The sequence below is a fragment of the Tupaia chinensis genome, unplaced genomic scaffold (assembly GCF_000334495.1).
Source record: "Tupaia chinensis unplaced genomic scaffold, TupChi_1.0 Scaffold144373_1, whole genome shotgun sequence".
Lineage (NCBI taxonomy): Eukaryota > Metazoa > Chordata > Mammalia > Scandentia > Tupaiidae > Tupaia > Tupaia belangeri.
This window is the reverse complement of record NW_006204233.1, coordinates 27,973-47,309: the sequence shown is the minus strand read 5'-3', so window position 1 is coordinate 47,309 and position 19,337 is coordinate 27,973. Positions and strand designations below refer to the sequence as shown.

The window sequence follows — 19,337 nt, the reverse complement described above, 5'->3', positions numbered from 1 at the left end:
GAATGGGCACACCTCAATCCCTTCTCCATTTTCTCAAGATTTTTGGCATGCACACACACATTTTTAGTGTGAGTTTTAAGCTGCTGGATCTGGGACTTGAATGGTGGTCACCCATTTGGGAGTCCAGTGATGTAACCATTAAGCCACCTGCTGGTCCTCATTTTGAACCCAGGTCTTCCATGTTGTTTCAGCCTCCAGAGAAGTAGTGTCTAATGGTATCTGGGCTCTTTGTTGTACTTTTAGCAGAAAAGTAAAGTGACAGGATATTCATCTTCTAAATATTTATCCTGTTTGTTTTTGTGTTTTTTTGTTTGTTTGTTTGTTTTTTTCCCTGTGTAGAATGTCAGGTGGGGAAATAGTATTCTGTGTAGAATGTGAGGTGGAAAAAAAGATAGAGTAGATTTAAATAAATTGGTCCTGGAGATAAGTAAAACTATATATTTTGAAGTTTATGGACCAGTGATTGGTTAGTTTGCCTCAGCCAGCTTGGTTTTATTTAAATTGAGTTTGAAATTTGGCTTGAGGAGTGGTCAAATGCTACAAATTGACCCTACTCTGACTTGATCATCCTCCTCTAAAGCATTATTGCCAGTACTCTGGAAGTTTTGAGAGGTTGATAGGCTTCATATAGGTCTGAGAGAATGGGATAATAAATCCATTTCAATGTTAGAATAAGAAAATTATAGAATTACCTCATTATTATAAAATGATGAGATAAGATTCTTTGGAGATACTTCAAAGGAGAAGTTCATCAGAATGAAAGAGAAAGACAAAAATAAATAAATAAAAGCATATTTAATTCAATGTAAAAATAAATATTAGTTAATGAGATGATACTAGAATTTGTGTCTCCTGCATTTCACCTCCTAATTAAAAATGAGATAGAATAATCAATTAGTAGGTAGGACAGTTAGTATGGAATGAATGAGGATAGATCATAAAAGACAAGATACTATTTATCCAAGTTGCATTAAAAGGTGGTAGAGGGACCAAGTAGTTGACATAATGGCTATGTTGCTGGACTCCCATGTAGTCGACTGCAGTTCAAGTCCTGGACCCAGTGGTTTAAACTCATGCCCAGTGCATGTGCATGCATACCCAAGATCCCAAGAGCAGAATGGAGGAGAAGGAATTGTGGGTGACCATCCCCACTGGGAGTGATTTCTCACTTTCTGTTTCTCTGTCTCTCTGTTTTTCTGGTGAGCACATGGGCCCTGTAGCAAAAATCTCTCCAGGGGAAAAAAAAAAAAAGGTGGTAGAGAAACAATGAAGGCATTAAGAAAGTTTCACAAGCTTTTTAAGCAGAAGAATTATTTTATTTTGGGCTCACACAAAGTAATGGATGTGAAACTAAAGAGATGTGTATTTTCTTGAGGGTGTTTTTCTCAGATGCTTCAGCTCTTGATAAGTAGAAGAAAAGTTAGCTTTCACCTAGAATCTGCTTTTATAATGAAGGATTAGAGATAGCTAGAGCATTATGTGAATGTTGCAGTGGAATCTAAACTAGTAAAATATTTTAAAATAGAACGTTATGAACAGATTTGAACAAAATATCTTGAGTTATAGATTAATAATGATGACATTAGCATATAGAGAGTATGATAGGAAAATTTGTGAAAAGAAATGACTAATCTCAATTATTGAATTTATTTTAACATTCCCTTAAAGAATAACACAATTATATAAGAATGGGGGAAAAACAGGGGACAGCAGGTGATGTGACATAGCAGTTAAGACACTAGATTACACATGATCAATTTGATGATTTAAGTCCCAGACCCAGTAGCCTAAAAAGATAGCAGACTTGTGTGTGTGCCTACCCAAAATCCCTAGAGAAGAATAGAGGAGAAGGGATTGAGGTGTGGCCATTCCCTTTCTGTCTCTCAGGCAACTGCACATGTCCTATGGCAAAAGAAATCTAAGAAAAAAAGGTAAAAAGATAAAAACTTTATGTATTCAGTGAAAATGAATGCAAAAACTTATATCTGAGTATATATTGTGAAGGATTGAAATTCCATGTGCTAATGATGTAAAAAGATAAAATACAAAGATTACAGGGATATACTTTAACTTAAAAGATTAAATAATATTTGGACAGAGAGGGAAGTTTTCCCAGGAGGAAAGTTAAGCAAATCCTTCAGGGAAAATGTGAGTGGATAATAATTCTATAATGCACTAGAAGACAGCTTGTTTGCATTGTCCATTCACATGTCATAGACTGAATAAAAATGTATACCTATGTGTTTCTTATTAGTATAATTAGAATGTGAGTCTAAAATAACTCAATTTTTTAAGTATTTTATTGATTAAATTTCTTCTTCTCTTTTTTCTTTCCTTTTCTCTTTTTTAGATGAGTTCATTGTTCCTGGCTTCATACCAAATCTTCCAGAATGACAGAATATTTAAGTATCAGAAAAAAACTCAGAAGATGTAAAGATTAAAATCCATGTACCAACCCAGTTGTAAAAGATAAATATGCAGTCAAGAAATCTAAGTCCACAAAGAGAAAATAAAGTAAAAATTACAGAATCAAATGTCACTATCATAAGGGAATTTGTTCTCTTGGGTTTTTCTGATATTCCTAAATTCCACTGGTTTTTCTTTGGACTATTCTTAGTCACCTATATGATTATCCTGTTGGGGAATGGCATCATCATTCTAATAATAAGAGTAGATTCTGCTCTTCATACACCTATGTACTTTTTTATTGGTAATTTTTCCTTTGTAGAAATCTGTTATGTGTCTGTCACTCTTCCTAGAATGCTCATGGATCTTTGGACCCAGAAAGGAATTATTACCTTATTTGCCTGTGCTACACAAATGTGTGCCTTCCTTATGCTGGGAGCCACAGAGTGTTTCCTTCTGGCTGTGATGGCCTATGACCGCTATGTGGCCATTTGTAACCCTCTGCACTATCCTCTAGTCATGAACCACAAGTTCTGCATCCAGCTGGTGTCTGCCTGCTGGATCAGTGGCATTCCAGTTCACATAGGGATGACTGTCCAGATTTTTACTCTTCCCTTTTGTGAATGTAACCAAATCAACCACTTCTTCTGTGACATTCCTCCCATGCTCAAGCTGGCCTGTGGCGACATCTTTGTGAATGAGATGGTGGTCTATATATGTGCCGTGTTATTTGTCACTCTTCCCTTTATGTTGATTCTTGGGTCCTATAGCAGAATTATCTCGACCATCCTGAAGTTGCCATCAAACACAGGAAGAACCAAAGCCTTTTCAACCTGTTCCTCCCACCTTATAGTTGTAGTTTTATTCTATGGTTCGGCCACTGTCACCTATTTAAAACCCCAATCAAATCAATATAAAGGAATAGACAAACTGCTCTCCCTTTTCTACACCATTTTGACCCCAATGTTCAATCCGATGATATACAGTCTGCGGAACAAAGATGTTACAGAGGCCCTGAGAAGGGTCCTTCCCAAATCATTGGCAATGAGAGACAACAGAAGTTAATAAAAATTATTTTTATTTGTTTAATTTGTATGTTTATAATTGAAAAACTACTTCAGTTTTGTCCTACATGTGTAAATATGTCAATGAAGTCATTTCCTTTTAGTGGAATCTATATCCTTAGAGTTATGGCAATTGTGTCAATTTCTTAACAATGTTCTACTTTCTAAGTCAGTCTTTATTCTCACTGTAAGCTGTAAAATAGCTTATAATTACATCATCTGGATGTGATGTGATTTATTGTATATTTAAGTTGACACCTTTCTAGAGAGTCTATCAATATTTTCTATTAAAGAGACAAAACACCTAGTCGTTAATAGCTTATAATTACATCATCTGCATGTGATATGATTTATTGTATATTTAAGTTGACACCTTTCTAGAGAGTCTATCACTCTAGTCGTTACTGAATAATGTTATAGAAACAAAAGCCTGGGGCAGAAGGTGGGGCTGATGTGATGCCCTCAAGGCATTCTCACGTGTGAAGCATCCTAGGTCTAGTCTAGAGATCTCCCTGAAGGCACTGACTTGTCTATGATTCAAGGCTGGCTGAAGACTGGGTATGGAGTGTGGAATCAAGACCTTACCATGAGTACTCTCTCTCTGTCTTTCTGTTTATTGCTCTGTAACTCATGAAATAAATGAATGAATATTCCAAAGAAAAGAAGAAAAGAAAATCACCCTGAAGGCATATGCATACAAATTACTAATATATAGAATGTGCATATAATATAATGTGTATTGCAGCACTTCTATTTTCTAAAGTAAAACAGAAAAATAAGTGCTTATATCAAGAATTATTTTAATGAAAATTGTGCATAAATAGGATAGATAATTATATAGTCATTATAAAGATTATCTGCATGGTAATAGCCATAATAAATCATATCTTCTTGTATTCCTGTCTTTTTTATCTTTCCCTTCCACACTGACTCCTTTTTGCCTGGTGATTAGCTTTGGCTAATCGGACATTAGCAAACATGAACAGTACTTGGATGTTAGGCCCTACTTTCTCTAATAATGGAATTTTTCCCATACCTAGGCTAGAATCCTATACAATGAGAAAACATGTAGGAAGGATCCACAGCTTATATTTAAACCATACACCAATTCAATATTTTTATATGCTGTTTTAAGAGTTAAGCTATTATTCAGCATTCTGTTCTGACAATGAAATGATGAATCATTGTCAGGGATTATGACACAAGGAAGGAACAAGTAAGTGGCACACAGAAGACACTTAAGAATGTTGATAATTGGGAACCAGCAGTTAGCGTAATGGCTATGTCGCTGGACTCCCACGTAGTCGACCGCGGTTCGTGTCCCGGACCCGGTAGCTTAAAACTCACGCCGGGCGCGTGCGTGCCCAAGATCCCGAGAGGAGAATGGAGGAGAAGGGATTGCGGCGTGACCATCCCCCCTAGGGGGTGATTTATCACTTTCTGTCTCTATGTCTCTCTCTGTCTGTCTGGCGAGCGCACGCACCCTACAGTGAAAATCTCTCCAAAAAAAAAAAAAAAAAAAGAATGTTGATAATTGTGCAGACAGCAGGTGGCATGATGATTAAAATGTCGACTCCTACTTGGACAATGGTGTTTTTATTCTCAGACCTGATGACTTGAAAATCATGCCTGGTGCAGGTGTGTGCATGCTCAAAATCCTGAGAGAAGAATAGAGGGGAAGATATTACAGCATAGCCATCCACCCCGGGGGATGATTTCTCACTTTTTCTCGGTCTCTCTGCAGCAAATGCACACATCTTATGGCAAAAAACCTACATAAATAAGTAAATAAATAAATACAATGTTAATAAAGGGAAAAAATATAATTGCACAGGGATAGAGAATAAATTGGAAACTTTACACCTTCTGTTTAGTTTAGCTTAAAACCTATTATTTTCTAAAAAATAAAATTTATTTTAAAAATTTGCTAATTTTGCTGATCTTTCAAAGAGACAATTTTTGATTTCTATATTGTTTATTGTTTTCTATCTTATTTTATGTCTGCTCTATGTTTACAATTTCCTCCCATCTGTTTCATTTTAGCTTGACTTTGTTTCTCTAGTATCTATTTTTTTTTGGTAGAGATTTTTCCCTTAAGGCACATGTGCTTGCTGGAGAGAGAGAGACAGAGACAGTAAAAGGAAAAGTGAGAAATCAGCCCCCACACCACCAGGGAGATAGCCAAGCTGCAATCCCTTCTCCTCTGATCTCCTTTCAGGATTTTGGGTATGCCTGCACAAATGCATTGTGTGAGTTTCAAGCTGCCTGGTCTGAGACTCCAATCACAGTCAGCCATGTGGGAGTCCAGCCATAACCAATACTCCATCTGTTGGTCCTCTAGTATCTTAATATAAAACTTTAGGTTATTTAAATGAATAATCCTGTTTTGTAAAAATAAACATTTAAAATTTTCCCTTTGAGAGCTGCTTTAGATATATTTTGTGTTTTGGTAAACATGTATGTGTGTTTCAAGGAAGGTTTTTGCTATTGGGCATGTGTGCTCACCAGAGAGACAGAAAAAAGTGAGAAATCACCTCCCGGGGGAATGGCCATGCCATAATCCTTTCTTTTCCATGTGCTTGGCTTGAGTTTCAAGCTGCTGGGTCTGGGGCTGAACTATGGTCAGCCACGTGGGATTTCAGCACCTTAACCCTGCATCATCTGCTGCCCCCTTGGTGTGCTGTCTTTTTATATTCACTCATCTCAAACGATTTTACAGTTGTCCACATGACTTCTTTGATTTGTTGATTATTTATGAATGTGTTATTTAGTTTATGTATTTAAAAAAATTGCCCAGTGTTCTTTTCATTGTGGATGTCTAATTCCATTACATTTTGATCAGAATAGAAACTTTCTCAGTTTGCATTGTTGTTGTTTTATATGAGAATGTGGATTATCATTTAGTAGCATTCATTTATTTCTGAAGAACTCCAATTAATATTTACTGTTAAGAAGACTAGGTACCCAGACATTCTCTCAAATTTTGTTCACTAGGGCATATCTACTTACATGTTCTTTTTAGAGTGATGATACTTCATTTGTACATAGGTGTCCTGGTTAGCAGTTTGCTTTGTATTCTTTTGTTTAGATTTTATTTTGAATGTCTTCTCACTGTTTCCTGGTTTCCATATTTTTGTTATTGTTTTTGTTTGTTTGTTTTTTGTTTGTTTTTTTTAGATTTTTGTCTTAGGATGTGTATACTTACGAGAGAGAGAGACAGTGAAAGGGATAGTGAGAAATCCCCCCCATCCAGAGGGCATGACCATGCTGCATCTCTTCTCCTCCGTTCTCTTCCTGAGATCTTGTGCATGCATGCACACATGCCCGGCAAGATTTTCAAGACACCAGATCTGGGACTTACCTGCAGTCAGTCATGGAGTCCAGTGACCCTCCATAGCTTCTAATGAGATGTCAACTGTTATGTTACAGGAGTCCCTTGCATAAAAATCTATTTTTGTTTTGTTTTGGTCCTTTTCTTATTACTTTTAAGATCTTGTTCATTAGTTTCCTTTTCAGCACTTACAGTCTTGGTCCATTAGCATTTTTATTATTTGCACTTTTCTGAACTTGTAGATTAGTATTTTTCATTAAATTCTGGACTTTTTTTCTACAATTTTTATGCTCTTTTCTCTCTTTCCTTTTCTTGAATTTCCAGTAGATGCATTGGTGTGCTCCGTGGTGTTCTGCATTTCTCAGAAGCTCTGTTTAGATTTTTATATTCTTCCTCCAACTGAACTCTTAAACTCTTCCAGATCCATTTATGCTTGTGTATTTCTATTAGTTTTTGTCGGGGAACAGAGACTGGGGTCTCTTACTTGACCTCTTTGAAGTTACTCTTCAATGTTTATTTCATTTTTGAGAAATACTTTTGCTGGATGTAAATTCTAGGGTGACTATGCATTATATTTTGTTTTGTTTTGAAATTTTTTTAATTGTGAGAAAGCATGTATGCTTGCTAAAGGCAAACAGAAACACAGAGACTAAAAGAGAGAGGGAGAAGAAGAAAACACCCCACAGTGAAACATGATCATGTGACAGTATCTTCTCCTTGTTCTATACACTGCTGTTGAGATAAGGGGCCTGTAGCCACCTGTACCTATATGTTTGTTAAGCCTTTGTGGCCTAAACTCAAATCACAGCTGGTCATGTGGAATCAGGTTCCCTTAACCACTAGGCTTCAAAGCCTTGGCCAGCTTATTGTGAGGGTTTTTAAACACTAAACTTGGTCCAGGAGGTGGCATGGTGGTTAAAACACTGGGTTCTCACATGGCCTACCACAATTCGAATCTCAGACTCAGTGGCTTGAAAAAAAAAAAAAATCTTACCAGGCACATGTGCATGTATGCCCAAATTCTGAGAAGAGAATGAAGGAAAAGGCATTGTGGTGTGGCCATCCACTTGGGATATGATTTCTCACTTTCTCTTTTTCTGTCTCTCCAGTAATCACTTGTACCATATGGTAGAAACACAAAATTTAATTAATTAATTAATTAATGTAAAAGATAGGGCCAGCAGATGGTGTAGTGGTTACATCAATGGACTCACACATGGCTCACCATGGTTCAAGTCTTGAACCTGGTGACTTGAAACTCACACTAGGCATGTGTGCGTGTGTGCTCAAGATCCCAGGAGGAGAATGGAAGAAAAGGGATTGCAGCATGACCATCCTTTCTGGGGGCTGATTTCTCCCCCCTGGGGGGTGATTTCTCGCTTTCTGTCTCTATATCTCTGTCTGTCTGGTGAGCGCACGCGCCCTATAGCGAAAACCTCACAAAAAAAAAAAAAAGAGAGAGAGAGAATGAATAAAAAACAAAAACAATAAAAGGTAGACTTTATGTCTTAAAGAAGTTTTAAGTTCACAGAATAATTTCATGGTAAATCCAGAGTTTCCATATAATATCTATCCACACACACACACGCACACACACACACACACACACACACACACACTTCTACCATCCTCTTGCAACAGAGTGGAATGCTTATTACAATCAATAACACATTATTTTACTGACACATTATCACCCAAAGTCCAGAGTTTATATTAGGATTCTTTTTTTTTTTTTTTGAGGGGTATTTTTGCTATAGGGTGCGTGTGCTCACCAGAAACAAAGAGAGAGACAGAGATAGAAAGCAAGAAATCACCCCCCAGGGGGGATGGCCATGCCGCAATCCCTTCTCCTCCATTCTCCTCAGGATCTTGGGCACACAGGCACATGCACCCGGCTGAGTTTAAGTCACTGAGCCCAGGACTTGAACCGTGGTGGACTACATGGGAGTTCAGGAACTTGGCCATTATGCTAACTGCTGGTCCCTATATTAGGATTCTTATTTAGGGTAGTATATTCTATGAGTTTCTAGAAATGTATGATGATGTTTACTCACCATTATATAATCATACAAATAGTTTCACTGACCTAAATTTTTTTTATCATTATAATCTTCTGTATATTATATTGGATTACATATAACTTTACAGTGTATTACATTGTTTTTTTCAAAAGGGAATGCTATGCATGTCAGTCAGTTCAGAGACATTAATCTCCCCACTTCAACATTCAATATCTTTTCTATGTTTTCCCCAATCATTATTTTTATTATTCTAATTATTTTTCAAAACAGTCAATTGCTATTTCTCATTTTGCTTGTAAAAATACTTTGCCCATCATGAAATACTTCTCAGGCCAATCCAGTTGAGAATACTATACATGTCATCATCAACAGTTAATAAGCCATATCTGTTTCTCACTAATGTCTTGCCTCTCTATTGTTCTCTTGCTATCTTTCTCTATCCTCTTCTCTTCACTTCCCCCATTCCACACTGTCCTATTCTCGTTAAGTACCTTCAGTGCTTGTATGTCCTCCAATTTTTTGCTCTCTATCATAGAGTGCGGATAGTCAGTATATATTGAGTGGATACATACAATATCTTTCTTTCAAAGCCTGGCTTACTTCACTCAGTAATAGATCCTCCATATCTGACCACTTTCTATCAAATGCCAGGGTCTTGTTATTTTTATGGTTGAGTAGTATTCCATAGAGTATATATACCACATTTTTCCAATCCATTCATCGGTTTGTGGACATTTAGGTTGGTTCCATGTCTTGGCAATTGTGAATAATGCTGCAATAAACATTGATGTGCAAGCACTTTTCTGACTGAGCGTTCTCCTGTCTTTTGGGTAAATACCCAGAAGTGGGATTGCTGGATCAAATGGTAGTTCTATTTGTAGATCTTTGAGGAACCTCCATATTGTTCTCCACAGTGGTTGAACTAGTTTACATTCCCACCAACAGTGTAGGAGGGTTCCCTTTTCACCACATCCCCGCCAACACTTATCACTTTTTATATTCTTAATCTTTGCCATTCTGACAGGGGTTAGGTGGTATCTCATTGTGGTTTTTATCTGCATCTCCCTTATGATGAGGGATGTTGAGCATTTCCTCATATGCTTTTTGGCTGTTCGTATGTCTTCCTTAGAGAGACTTTTGTTCAGCTCACTTTCCCATCTTTTAATCGGGTTAATCATTTTTTTTCGCATAAGGCACTTGAGTTCCCTATGTATTCTCGTTATCAGTCCCTTGTCTGAGGCATATTTAACAAAAATATTTTCCCATTCTGAGGGTTGTCGGTTCACACTTGTTACTGTGTCCTTTGCTGTGCAGAAACTTCTTAGTCTAATATAGTCCCACTTGTCTATTTTAGGGATTATTGCCTGTGCTTTGGGAGTCTTATTTAAGAAGTCTTTGCCTACTCCAATGTCTCCCAGAGTTTCCCCAGCATTTTCCACAAGTAGTTTTATTGTCTGAGGTCTTAGGTTCAGATCTTTGATCCATTTTGAGTTGACTGTTGTTAATGGTGAAAGATGGGGGTTCAGTTTCATCTTTCTGCAGGTGGATACCCAGTTTTTCCAGCACCATTTACTAAAGAGGTTTTCCTTTTCCCAATGGATTGACTGATATCCTTTGTCAAAGATCAGTTGGCTATAAGCTTTGGGAGTTATTTCTGGGGTCTCTATTCTCTTCCATTGGTCCACATGTCTGTTTTTATGCCAATACCATGCTGTTTTGATGACCACAGCTTTATAGTATATCTTGGGATCAGGGAGTGATATGCCTCCTACTCCATTCTTCTTACGCAGGATTGCTTTTGCAATACGAGGTCTTTTATGGTTCCAGACAAATTCTATAATTGTCTTTTCTAGATCTCTGAAGAATATCTCTGGTATTTTGATTGGAATTGCATTAAACATGTAGATTAATTTGGGTAGAATTGCCATTTTGATTATGTTAATTCTACCAATCCAGGAGCATGGGATGTCCTTCCACTTTTTTATGTCACTTTCAATGTCTTTTTTAAGATTCTCGTAGTTTTCTTTATAAAGGTCTTTGACTTTCTTAGTTAGGTTTATCCCTAGATATCTTATACATCTTGTGGCTACGGTGAAAGGGATTCCTTTCTTCAGCTCTGCTTCATTCAACTTGTTGTTCATAAATAGAAATGCTATAGATTTTTGGATATTGATTTTGTATCCTGCCACCTTACTGTATTCACTTATTACTTCAAGCAGTTTTTTCATGGATACCTTTGGGTCTTCTAAGTATACCATCATGTCATCTGCAAATAAAGATATTTTCAACTCTTCTTTGCCTATTCGAATGCCTTTAATACTGTTCTCTTCTCTGATTGCAATAGCTAAGACTTCCAGTACTATATTAAAGAGCAGTGGAGAAAGTGGGCAGCCTTGCCTAGTACCTGTTTTCAGAGGAAAAGCTTTCAGCTTTTCCCCATTCAGTATAATATTAGCTGTAGGTTTTTCATAGATTGCTTTTATTGTGTTCAGAAATGACCCTTCTATACCAATCTTACTGAGAGTCTTAATCATAAAAGGATGTTGTATTTTATCAAACGCTTTCTCCGCATCAATTGAGATGATCATATGGTTTTTATCTTTCTTTCTGTTAATGTGGTGTATTACATTTATGGTCTTGCGTATATTGAACCACCCTTGCATCCCTGGTATAAAGCCTACCTGGTCGTGATGAATGATCTTTGTTATATGTTGTTGGATACGATTTGCGAGTATCTTGTTGAGAATTTTCGCATCTATATTCATCAATGATATTGGTCTGTAGTTTTCCTTTTTTGTCATATCCTTATCTGTTTTGGGGATGAGGATGATGGAGGCTTCATAAAATGAATTTGGAAGGTTTCCTTCCTTTTGAATCTTTAGAAATAATTTTAGTAAGATAGGGGTTAATTCTTCCTTGAAAGTTTTGTAGAATTCACAAGTGAAGCCATCTGGGCCTGGGCTTTTCTTTGTTGGGAGATTATTAATTACTGATTCAATCTCCTGGCTTGTTATAGGTCTATTCAGATTCTCTATGTCTTCCTGATCCAATCTTGGTAGTTTATATGCATCCAGGAATTTGTCCATCTCCTCCAGGTTATCTTGTTTGTTGGCGTAAAGTCGCTCATAGTATCCTCTAATGATATTATGTATTTCTGCTATGTCCGTGGTAATATTGCCTGTTTCATCACATATTTGATTAATCTGGTTTCTTTCTTTCTTCTTCTTGATCAGTCTAGCCAATGGAGTATCAATCTTGTTGATCTTTTCAAAGAACCAGCTTTTGCTTTCATTTATTTTCTGTATGGTTCGTTTATTTTCTATTTCATTTATTTCTGCTCGAACCTTTATTATTTCTTTTCGCCTGGCATTTTGGGGGTTCGTTTGTTGTTGTTTTTCCAGTTCTCTGAGGCATGATGATAAGTTATCTACTTGCCATCTTTCCATCCTTTTCTTATGTGCACTAATTGCTATGAATTTCCCTCTTATGACTGCTTTTGCTGTGTCCCATAGGTTCTGGACACTTGTGTCCTCATTATCATTTGTTTCCATAAATTTGTTTATTTCAGCCTTAATTTCTTCAGTAGTGAAGAAGTCATTCAGAAGTAGGTTGTTCAGTTTCCATGTGTTCGTGTGTTTTCGGGGTTGTTTCTTGAAATTAATCTTGAGTTTAATTCCATCATGGTCAGAGAAGATGCTGGGTACAGTTTCTATGCCTTTGAATCTGTAAAGGCTTGATTTGTGTCCTAATATATGATCTATCTTTGAAAAGGTTCCATGTCGGGGTGAGAAAAATGTATATGTTGTGGATGTAGGGTGGAAAGTTCTATAGATATCTGTCAAGCCCATTCCATTTATAGTATCATTTAAGTCCTGTATCTCTCTATTTATTTTCTGTCTAGAAGATCTGTCTATAGGAGATAACGGGGTGTTGAGATCTCCAACAATTATAGTATTTTTCCCTATGTCTCCTTTTAGCTCCAGCAGTCTTTCCTTCACATATTTAGGCGCACCTGAGTTGGGTGCGTAGATATTTATAAGGGTTATATCTTCTTGCTGGATTACCCCATCTACTATTATATAATGCCCTTCTTTGTCTCTTCTTACAGTCTTTGTTTTAAAATCTATTTTGTCTGAGATCAATATCGCTACTCCAGCCTTTTTCTGATTTCCATTTGCATGGAATATCTTTTTCCAGCCCTTGACTTTTAGTCTATGTATATCTTTATCCATAAAGTGAGTTTCTTGTAGGCAACAGATAGAGGGTTTCTGTTTTCTTATCCATTCAGCTAGTCTATGTCTCTTAACTGGGGAATTTAATCCATTGACATTCAATGTAATTATCGATATTTCCATACCTGATCCTATCATTAAGTGAGCCATTTTCTTAGTTGTTTTTTGTTCTCGTATAACTGTCTCTGATTTTTTAGTTTTCCTGGTATAGTACTCCCTTCAAAACCTCTTGAAGAGCTGGTCTGGTGTTGGTAAATTCCTTCAAATTTTGTTTATTTGAGAATGTTTTTATCTTTTTTTCCCATATAAAAGATAATTTTGCCGGGTATAGTATTCTTGGTTGAAATTGTTTTTCACTCAACACTTTGACTATGCTTCCCCATTCTTTCCTTTCCTGCATTGTTTCTGCTGAGAGATCCGATGTTAGCCTGATGGGGTGACCTTTGTAAGTAACCTGGCGTTTCCCTCTTGCCAACTTTAGTATCTTGTCTTTATCTGTTGTTTTTGCCAGTCTGGCTATGATGTGCCTTGGAGATGATCTTCTTGGGTTGATTCTACTTGGGGTCCTCTGTATTTCTTGGGTCTGGATATTTGAATGCCTTTCTAGATTTGGAAAGTTTTCTTCCAGGATCTCATGGAATAAATTTTCCAGGCCCTTATTATTTTCTTCCTCCTCCGGAATACCAATTATCCGAATGTTGGGGCGCTTGATGGTGTCCAGTATTCCTCGTATATTATCCTCATTTTTCATGGTTGTTTTCTCAATCTTCTTGATACTTTTATCTAGGTCAGATGTTTTGTCTTCTACGTTAGAGATTCGGTCTTCTGCCTGGTCTAACCTACATTTAATGCTTTCAAGGGAGGTTTTGATTTCCTCTATCACATTCTTCAAACCTAGAAGTTCCATCTGGTTCTTGTTTAGGGTATCCATTTCTTCTTTCAAGTCATTAAAGGACTTCCTCATCTCCTGGAGCTCCTTGTCTCTTTTCTCTTCCATCTCAGTTAGTTTGGTCACTACAAATATTCTGAATTCCTTATCAGACATGTCCACGACGTCCATTGTATTGACTGTGGGTGATGTAGGATTGATGATTTCCCTTGACGGAGAGGCCTTTTGTTGGTTGCTCATATTTCTTGAGCCTTTGCGATTGTTTTTAGTCATCAGGTAATCTATATGTTTCTTGCCAACTTATTTCAGGTATCTCTGATTCATAAAAGTTGTACAGGCTTAGAAGATTGATGATTTCTCTTATGGTTGGCCTACCTATTACTCACAATTACCATTAACTGTTGCCACTAGCCCTGGAAGGCCCAAAGTGCTCGCTGTTTCTAAGGAGTAGTGAGCCTTCAACTGACCAAACAAGCAACACCCCAAGAGCAAAGAAAAACAAAATGGAAAAAGAAAATCGCGCACCGCGCGCTACTCAACTCACCAAAATTCAAACACTCCAAAGGCTAGTGGAAATGGATCAGACAATGAATGACAGTACCAGGTTGGTCGGGCCTGCAGCCTCAGTCCGCCTGGTGTCCGGAACTGCTGGCCGGCTCGATCCGGGTTTCGGGTGGGGAGGGGTGTGGGTTCGCCTTAAAGTCCCAGGCAACCAACCTGGAGTCCAAGGAGGAAGGATGGTGGGGATACGTGGAGTTGCGGTAGGGTCGGGCCTGCAGCCTCAGTCCGCCTGGGGTCCGGAACTGCTGGCCGGCTCGATCCGGGTTTCGGGTGGGGAGGGGTGTGGGTTCGCCTTAAAGTCCCAGGCAACCAACCTGGAGTCCAAGGAGGAAGGATGGTGGGGATACGTGGAGTTGCGGTAGGGTCGGGCCTGCAGCCTCAGTCCGCCTGGGGTCCGGAACTGCTGGCCGGCTCGATCCGGGTTTCGGGTGGGGAGGGGTGTGGGTTCGCCTTAAAGTCCCAGGCAACCAACCTGGAGTCCAAGGAGGAAGGATGGTGGGGATACGTGGAGTTGCGGTAGGGTCGGGCCTGCAGCCTCAGTCCGCCTGGGGTCCGGAACTGCTGGCCGGCTCGATCCGGGTTTCGGGTGGGGAGGGGTGTGGGTTCGCCTTAAAGTCCCAGGCAACCAACCTGGAGTCCAAGGAGGAAGGATGGTGGGGATACGTGGAGTTGCGGTAGGGTCGGGCCTGCAGCCTCAGTCCGCCTGGGGTCCGGAACTGCTGGCCGGCTCGATCCGGGTTTCGGGTGGGGAGGGGTGTGGGTTCGCCTTAAAGTCCCAGGCAACCAACCTGGAGTCCAAGGAGGAAGGATGGTGGGGATACGTGGAGTTGCGGTAGGGTCGGGCCTGCAGCCTCAGTCCGCCTGGGGTCCGGAACTGCTGGCCGGCTCGATCCGGGTTTCGGGTGGGGAGGGGTGTGGGTTCGCCTTAAAGTCCCAGGCAACCAACCTGGAGTCCAAGGAGGAAGGATGGTGGGGATACGTGGAGTTGCGGTAGGGTCGGGCCTGCAGCCTCAGTCCGCCTGGGGTCCGGAACTGCTGGCCGGCTCGATCCGGGTTTCGGGTGGGGAGGGGTGTGGGTTCGCCTTAAAGTCCCAGGCAACCAACCTGGAGTCCAAGGAGGAAGGATGGTGGGGATACGTGGAGTTGCGGTAGGGTCGGGCCTGCAGCCTCAGTCCGCCTGGGGTCCGGAACTGCTGGCCGGCTCGATCCGGGTTTCGGGTGGGGAGGGGTGTGGGTTCGCCTTAAAGTCCCAGGCAACCAACCTGGAGTCCAAGGAGGAAGGATGGTGGGGATACGTGGAGTTGCGGTAGGGTCGGGCCTGCAGCCTCAGTCCGCCTGGGGTCCGGAACTGCTGGCCGGCTCGATCCGGGTTTCGGGTGGGGAGGGGTGTGGGTTCGCCTTAAAGTCCCAGGCAACCAACCTGGAGTCCAAGGAGGAAGGATGGTGGGGATACGTGGAGTTGCGGTAGGGTCGGGCCTGCAGCCTCAGTCCGCCTGGGGTCCGGAACTGCTGGCCGGCTCGATCCGGGTTTCGGGTGGGGAGGGGTGTGGGTTCGCCTTAAAGTCCCAGGCAACCAACCTGGAGTCCAAGGAGGAAGGATGGTGGGGATACGTGGAGTTGCGGTAGGGTCGGGCCTGCAGCCTCAGTCCGCCTGGGGTCCGGAACTGCTGGCCGGCTCGATCCGGGTTTCGGGTGGGGAGGGGTGTGGGTTCGCCTTAAAGTCCCAGGCAACCAACCTGGAGTCCAAGGAGGAAGGATGGTGGGGATACGTGGAGTTGCGGTAGGGTCGGGCCTGCAGCCTCAGTCCGCCTGGGGTCCGGAACTGCTGGCCGGCTCGATCCGGGTTTCGGGTGGGGAGGGGTGTGGGTTCGCCTTAAAGTCCCAGGCAACCAACCTGGAGTCCAAGGAGGAAGGATGGTGGGGATACGTGGAGTTGCGGTAGGGTCGGGCCTGCAGCCTCAGTCCGCCTGGGGTCCGGAACTGCTGGCCGGCTCGATCCGGGTTTCGGGTGGGGAGGGGTGTGGGTTCGCCTTAAAGTCCCAGGCAACCAACCTGGAGTCCAAGGAGGAAGGATGGTGGGGATACGTGGAGTTGCGGTAGGGTCGGGCCTGCAGCCTCAGTCCGCCTGGGGTCCGGAACTGCTGGCCGGCTCGATCCGGGTTTCGGGTGGGGAGGGGTGTGGGTTCGCCTTAAAGTCCCAGGCAACCAACCTGGAGTCCAAGGAGGAAGGATGGTGGGGATACGTGGAGTTGCGGTAGGGTCGGGCCTGCAGCCTCAGTCCGCCTGGGGTCCGGAACTGCTGGCCGGCTCGATCCGGGTTTCGGGTGGGGAGGGGTGTGGGTTCGCCTTAAAGTCCCAGGCAACCAACCTGGAGTCCAAGGAGGAAGGATGGTGGGGATACGTGGAGTTGCGGTAGGGTCGGGCCTGCAGCCTCAGTCCGCCTGGGGTCCGGAACTGCTGGCCGGCTCGATCCGGGTTTCGGGTGGGGAGGGGTGTGGGTTCGCCTTAAAGTCCCAGGCAACCAACCTGGAGTCCAAGGAGGAAGGATGGTGGGGATACGTGGAGTTGCGGTAGGGTCGGGCCTGCAGCCTCAGTCCGCCTGGGGTCCGGAACTGCTGGCCGGCTCGATCCGGGTTTCGGGTGGGGAGGGGTGTGGGTTCGCCTTAAAGTCCCAGGCAACCAACCTGGAGTCCAAGGAGGAAGGATGGTGGGGATACGTGGAGTTGCGGTAGGGTCGGGCCTGCAGCCTCAGTCCGCCTGGGGTCCGGAACTGCTGGCCGGCTCGATCCGGGTTTCGGGTGGGGAGGGGTGTGGGTTCGCCTTAAAGTCCCAGGCAACCAACCTGGAGTCCAAGGAGGAAGGATGGTGGGGATACGTGGAGTTGCGGTAGGGTCGGGCCTGCAGCCTCAGTCCGCCTGGGGTCCGGAACTGCTGGCCGGCTCGATCCGGGTTTCGGGTGGGGAGGGGTGTGGGTTCGCCTTAAAGTCCCAGGCAACCAACCTGGAGTCCAAGGAGGAAGGATGGTGGGGATACGTGGAGTTGCGGTAGGGTCGGGCCTGCAGCCTCAGTCCGCCTGGGGTCCGGAACTGCTGGCCGGCTCGATCCGGGTTTCGGGTGGGGAGGGGTGTGGGTTCGCCTTAAAGTCCCAGGCAACATTTTCTATTCATCTCTTTCATGATTTTGTCTGAGAACTTTTTTCACACTCATACCATGCCTTCCACATGGCAATTGTACACCATGTGACTGCATAAATCTGCTCACAGCTCTAGATTAGTGGATGATACAGCAAATTTGCCCTAAATAGAACCACTTCCTGCAACTGTTGAATGAGAGTCAACGAAAAGTCACATCCTCTTCGTGACAATTGGTATAATCCTTTTAAGCTTGAGAATTGCTGGTCCTATGTCTCTCTTTATAAGTTGGAGGAAAAGACAGAACCTGGATGTCAGGGAAATGAGAGAGAATTATTTTCTTTTTGAGAGGTTTTTGCTATAGGGCACGTGCACTCACCAGAAAGACAGAGAGAGACAGAGAGACAGAAAGTGAGAAATCACCCCTTAAAGGGGATGGCCACGCTGTAATCCCTTCTCCTCCATTCTCCTCTCGGGATCTTGGGCATTCATGCACATGCACCCAGTGTGAGTTTAAGCCACCGGGTCTGGGACTCAAACTGCAGTTGACTACATGGAAGTCTAGCAACATAGCCATTATGCTAGCTGCTGGTCCCCAAGAGAGAAAATTTTTTTAAAAAATGTTAAAAATAAGAAACTAACATAATGAAGTGATATAGTGTCATGTTTTACATGAATCCTTGCTTTGGTTTTCTTGAATCTAGATGCTGAGCTCAGCTACTTGTACCTTCTGTGAGTGGATTGAGATCCCTCATTATTCCTGCAATATAGCTCACTCTTTTGATTAGGTGAATTTGATATAAATTTCTGTACAATGTAGTCAGAGGTTAGCTGTTAGAGAGTCCTTTCTATACCTAATGAGGAGAGGTATAAATTTGATGCTGACATTAATTATATATGTGAACTAATTTGTGAAACCCTTGCCACAAAGACCCTGAAGTACAGCAGAGAGTTAAAAATGAGTTCATCTTTCTCCCTTCTGGACAGTGAGGCAGTGAGTTGGCACCATTGACAATGGACAATTGTATTCTTATTGAGAGTAACCATCACAGAGCAGTAATAGGGAAATGGTTTTAAGGAGCAAGGAAAGGAAAGAAGGAGATCATGGGTGGTTTTTGGTTTTTTTTTTTTTTTTTTTTTTAGTGCAAATGACTTTTTTTAAATTACCATAGGGCCTATAGTCTTGCCAGACATCAGCTGAAAGATAAGGAGTTGGGGAAAGTATCCCAAAACAGAGCAGGATTCCTCCCTTTCTTCATTTCTCTATCCTGCTGTGGTATTTGTTAATTGGCTTGAAAATAACCCACAATCCTAGGACCAGCTCCGGTTGGGATATATGGCGTACATGTGCACATGCTTAGCCTTTACTTCAAGGTGCTGGGCCAAATTTGAACTGCAGTTAGCTGTCTGGGATCTGCTATTCTTAATCACAAGGCTATGAGGGCAGCCCTTGAGTGTATTTGTTTTAGTCTACTTGCCTAATCCCTTCTTATACTCTTTTTCTGGTACATCAACCTTTCTGAGGCATTTTAAAATGTGATAGAAACATTTGAAAGTGCCCACTAAGAACTGTGTTGCATCAGCATACTCCAGGCACGTGGTATATAAGAAAAATATATGTTTGGTACGACAGGTGGCTTGATGGTTAAGATGCTGGACTCCCTTATGGTCAACTGCAGTTCAAGTCTCAGACCTAGTGACT

At 41.8% G+C, this 19,337-nt stretch overlaps 1 protein-coding gene across 1 annotated transcript; it reads left to right on the top strand.

Moving 5' to 3' along the window:
• Positions 1 to 2,475: 2,475 nt before the first annotated feature.
• LOC102498344 (olfactory receptor 10AG1) lies at positions 2,476 to 11,905 on the top strand (the record flags this gene model as incomplete). The annotated part of the gene is made up of 2 exons (XM_006166936.3): positions 2,476 to 3,429; positions 11,882 to 11,905. Coding segments are annotated over exons 1-2 (978 nt in total), but the record flags the coding sequence as incomplete, so codon positions are not given.
• Positions 11,906 to 19,337: the final 7,432 nt, after the last annotated feature.